Here is a 4,143-nt window from a genome sequence, read left to right as displayed (position 1 = left end):
CTCTAGGATGTTCTATCGTGATTAACACGATTTTGTGTGCACATGAGGATTTTTTGAATTTCAAAAGGGGGCGGCCTCATTTAAAATTTTTGAAACTAGCGTGCTATCAGGGTCGGTGTGCATGCAGTTTCTCAACTATCACTAGCTTGTCAGGTGCAGGAGCCATCGGATCATGGGAGGCGTGCTCTTGTCAATTTAACTTCTAATCTAGGTTGTTGATCTCTCCTCTGTGAGCTTTAAATATGGAGTCCCTTGAGGTCCCCACTCCATCACGGTTCTTGGATTCTTTTAGAGAAAGGTTGGCGGCTAGTGTTTTGTCATTTTCTGGTGAGTACTTCCTCCAATTTCTTAACATGTCTCAAAGTTCTATCGAAAATAGAGTTTGTTGTAGTGGGTCAAAGGAGGAGTCTAGTTCCTCTGGTGAGGAGTCTTTGAGACCTTTTTTGATGGGGCTTTAATAGTCAAGTGGGAAGAAGTTGAAGCTGCAATGGGTTCATTTGGAGGGACCCAGTTGTCAAGGGAAGAAATAGTAGAATTGTGCCATAGGTGCGAGATCCCAGATGAGTACCAATGGATCACTCCTGGTCCTAGTAACTATCCTCGGGAGCATGTTCGTGAGGGTCTATGTGTTTACCAGGAGTGTTTGGCGCCTGGTCTCCTTTTCCCTCTCCATCCTTTTATCATCGCAGTTCTGAGGTGCTACCGTGTGTCTCTAGGTCAGCTCGCCCCTAACGGAGTTAGAACACTAGTCGAGTTGATCAGCTTGTTTCATCATCGCAACTTTCCTCTAAGCATCAAGGCCTTCTTGGCTTTGGTTTACATGGAAAGAGTTTTGGTGCCCTTTTTGCTTCTATCTTCCTTTCCCTAGTGGAAGGAAAATCTTCAACTTCCCAAAAAAAGTTAGGGATTGGAGGCAACGATTGTTTTTCCTTAAAAAAGTTAGGTGGTTGGGATTGTAATACCGCCTGGTACAACAGTCTCTAGAAGGTTGCTGAACGTAAGGATGATAAGCTGCGGAACGTTGTTCAGTGGCTCATCCATGAACGTGTTAGAATTGAGGATTTTCTGGCCAAGCCAATGCTTGTGCGAGTGGGCCTGAGCCGGATAGGTGGGTAGGATGTCTGGTATCTTACTTTTGTTTTCCTTTTGTAGGCAAACTCTTAAGGCTAGGCCTTGCTGGATCGTGCCTACTCCAATCAGAAGGAGTGAGCTAATTTGCAAACCAACATCGGTTTGCTCAATGTCGAGGTGCAAAAGCTCAGGCTGGATTCGATGGGGGAGCGCATGGAGCGTCAATGCCTGTATCAAATGAATACGGGCTTGTAGTGCGAGCTGACGGAGGTGAGGTCAAAGTGTTCTCCAAAGGAGTGCTCAGGAGTTGAGCAAGCTAGGGAGGAGGTTGTTGCCTCTTACTTGATGTCTCCCACGTATGAGACGCAGCGGGCGAAGGATGGTATCCCTTTGATGAAGAGGGGGTTTAAACTGTGTTGCCACTACCTCGTCTCTGTTTCCCGACCATGATGTCAGCTCCATCACTTCACGGATGGTCCCACTCGAGCTCATCAAGTAGGTGGATCAAGAACCTTTGACCCCAGAAAAGGAGGAGGAAGACAACGAAGAGGGGTTTGAAGTAGAAGATGACGAGAAGGCTCAGGGTGATGCTGGCGGTGATGAGTAGCCTACTTCCTAGCTCAGTCAAGGAGTTTGTGGTGGTGTTGATGATTCTCTTAACTATTTTGGGGGCTTTTATGCTCTTGTAAGATCTTGTGGTCTGCGTGTCTCACATTGTTCAAACATTACTAAAGATTTTTTTTATTAGTAAGAGTAAATCCTTTCCCCAATACTTTGTGCTTGTTTGATCGTCATGACCTGGCTACCTTGAATTATAGAGTTGTCTTTGCTTTACTTTGTCACTATTAGGCAAGTTGTTAAATGATTACGACAGGCTATCCAAAAATCTTTTTAGATATAATATCAACGCAAGTTATCCGCATTCCATGATCGGGGGACCACTTTCCCTTCAAGCGTTTCAAGCTCATATGTATTCCCACCGAAGGTCTTGGAAATTCTATAGCGGCCTTCCGAGTTCGGGCCGAACTTCCACACACCGAGCTCGGGTACCATGACTCTTTTGAGTACCAGGTTGCCAACTCTGAAGTTGCATTTCCTGATTCGTGCATTGTAGTACTGAGCTATGCATTGCTGGTATGCTGCAATCCGAATGTGGGCAAGGTCTCTAGTTTCTTCTATCAGGTCGAGGTTAGCTTGCAGCTCTTCCTCATTCGAGTCTTCAACATATACCTCAGATCGCAAGGTTAGAATCTCTATTTCAATTGGCATCACAACCTCGGTTCCATAAGTAAGGTTGAGTAGTGTTTCACCAGTCGTTGTCTTGATAGTGGTTCTGTATGCCCATAACACGCTGGGTAGCTCGTCCACCCACAAACCATTGACTTGAGATAGTTGAGCCTTAAATCCTCGTAGGATTGCTCTATTGGAAACTTCAGCTTGTCCATTATCTTGGGGGTGTGCTACCGACGTGAATTTTTGCCTTATTCCCATTTGGCCACACCAATCCTGAAGCTTAACATCTTCAAATTGCTTTTTGTTGTCAAAGACTAGTACTCTTGGTAGGCCAAATCTACATACTATGCTCCACCAAAAAAAGTTCTAGATGTTGTGAGCTGTTATTATTACTAAAGGTTCAGCTTCCACCCATTTGGTGAAGTAATCCACGGTTACTACCAAAAACTTCTTCTATCCCTTAGTTGGTGGAAAGGGTCCTAGCAAATCTATGCCTCATTGCACGAATGGCCATGGGATGGTCAAATATCTCAAGTCAATAGCGAGTTGGTGTAGGATGTTCGCGTGTCATTGACATTTATCGCACTGCTAGACTAGCTTGGCTGCGTCTACTTTCATGGTGGGCCAATAGTAGACTTGTTGTAAGGCTTTCTAGGCTAGGGCGCTGCCCTCCAGGTGTCCTCCACAAAGGCCCTCATGGATCTCATACAGAACTTGGCTCGCTTCAGCTCGCCTTAGGCATCGCAGGTAGGGTAATGCGAAGGATCTCCTATAGAGCAGCTCGCCTACTATAACGTAGTGGGCTACCTGTGTTCTATTTACCGAGCTGCTTTCCTTTTTGTCAATAGCATTCTGTGTCTTAGGTAGTTGTTGGTTGGGCCGGTCCAACCCGGCTCTACATTTGCAATGCTTGTGATCTCTTCAACTGCCCTTTCAATCGAAGGGCAAGGTAGTTCTTCTATGTAGATAGTCCATTTTGTTGAGTCAATCATGCTCGCAAGTTTAAAAAGGGCATCAACCTCTGTGTTTTCCAATCTCGGAATTTGTTGGAGGTACCAAGAGTCGAAACCAAGGATGAGCTCTCTTACTTTGGTGAGATATGCTACTAGTATGGCCTTGTATTTAGCCTCGTTATTCGATAATCGGAATTAAAATCAGAGCATGTATTCTAGCTTTGTCTCGCAAGGTCCGTATAGCACTAATCCAGCTCCACTCCCGCCCTGGTTGGATGAGCCTTCTATGTGAAGGATCTAGGGCTTTGTATCCCAGCTCACTATCTCACAAGGAGGGGGCGCCACGCTGGACGGAGTTCCTGCTTCCAGCTCTATCTGTCCGAGCAATGGCGAGTTGAAGGTACACTCAGCAAGGAAATATGCCACTGCGCACGGTTCAAACCAGATATCATATTCACTGAGCTCGATTGACCATTTGGTGAGTCTTCCTGAGATCTTGGGCTTCAGGAGGACCTATTTCAGAGGTTGGTCAGTTTGCACCACTATGGTATGGGCTTGGAAATAGGGCCTTAGCTTTCGAGTGGCTAGCACTAATGCAAAGGTGAGCTTCTCTATGTTGGGGTACCTTGTCTTGGTAGCATGGAGAACCTTTCTGACATAATCCACAAGTCATTGTACTTTATCTACCTCCCTCACAAGGACTGAGCTTTTCACCTCGTCACTTGTAGAGAGGTAGAGTTTGAATTCATCTCCCAACTCTGGCCTGGTCAACAGGGGTGGCGAGCTGAGGTATTGCTTTAGCTTGTCAAAAGCGAGCTTACACTCTTCAGTCCACTCAAAGGCCTGGTTTTTCTTTATGGTTTTGAAGAATGGAAGGCACTTCCCT

General features: G+C 45.8%; 1 protein-coding gene across 1 annotated transcript; it reads right to left on the bottom strand.

The window, feature by feature from the left end:
- Positions 1-1,974: 1,974 nt before the first annotated feature.
- LOC148875541 (uncharacterized) lies at positions 1,975-2,562 on the bottom strand. Its single transcript, XM_088964930.1, has one exon. It carries the CDS (start codon positions 2,560-2,562, stop codon positions 1,975-1,977), a length of 588 nt encoding a protein of 195 aa, XP_088821056.1.
- Between the last annotated feature and the right edge of the window lie 1,581 nt (positions 2,563-4,143).

The sequence above is a fragment of the Nelumbo lutea genome, chromosome 1 (assembly GCF_056320005.1).
Source record: "Nelumbo lutea isolate HS-2025 chromosome 1, American lotus-T2T, whole genome shotgun sequence".
Classification (NCBI taxonomy): Eukaryota; Viridiplantae; Streptophyta; class Magnoliopsida; order Proteales; family Nelumbonaceae; genus Nelumbo; species Nelumbo lutea.
This window is presented reverse-complemented; position numbering and strand designations above follow the sequence as displayed.

Bases quoted from the DNA above. Each gene is read 5' to 3' on its own strand.
- LOC148875541 (XM_088964930.1), bottom strand. From the start codon at position 2,562: ATGGGAATAAGGCAAAAATTCACGTCGGTAGCACACCCCCAAGATAAT.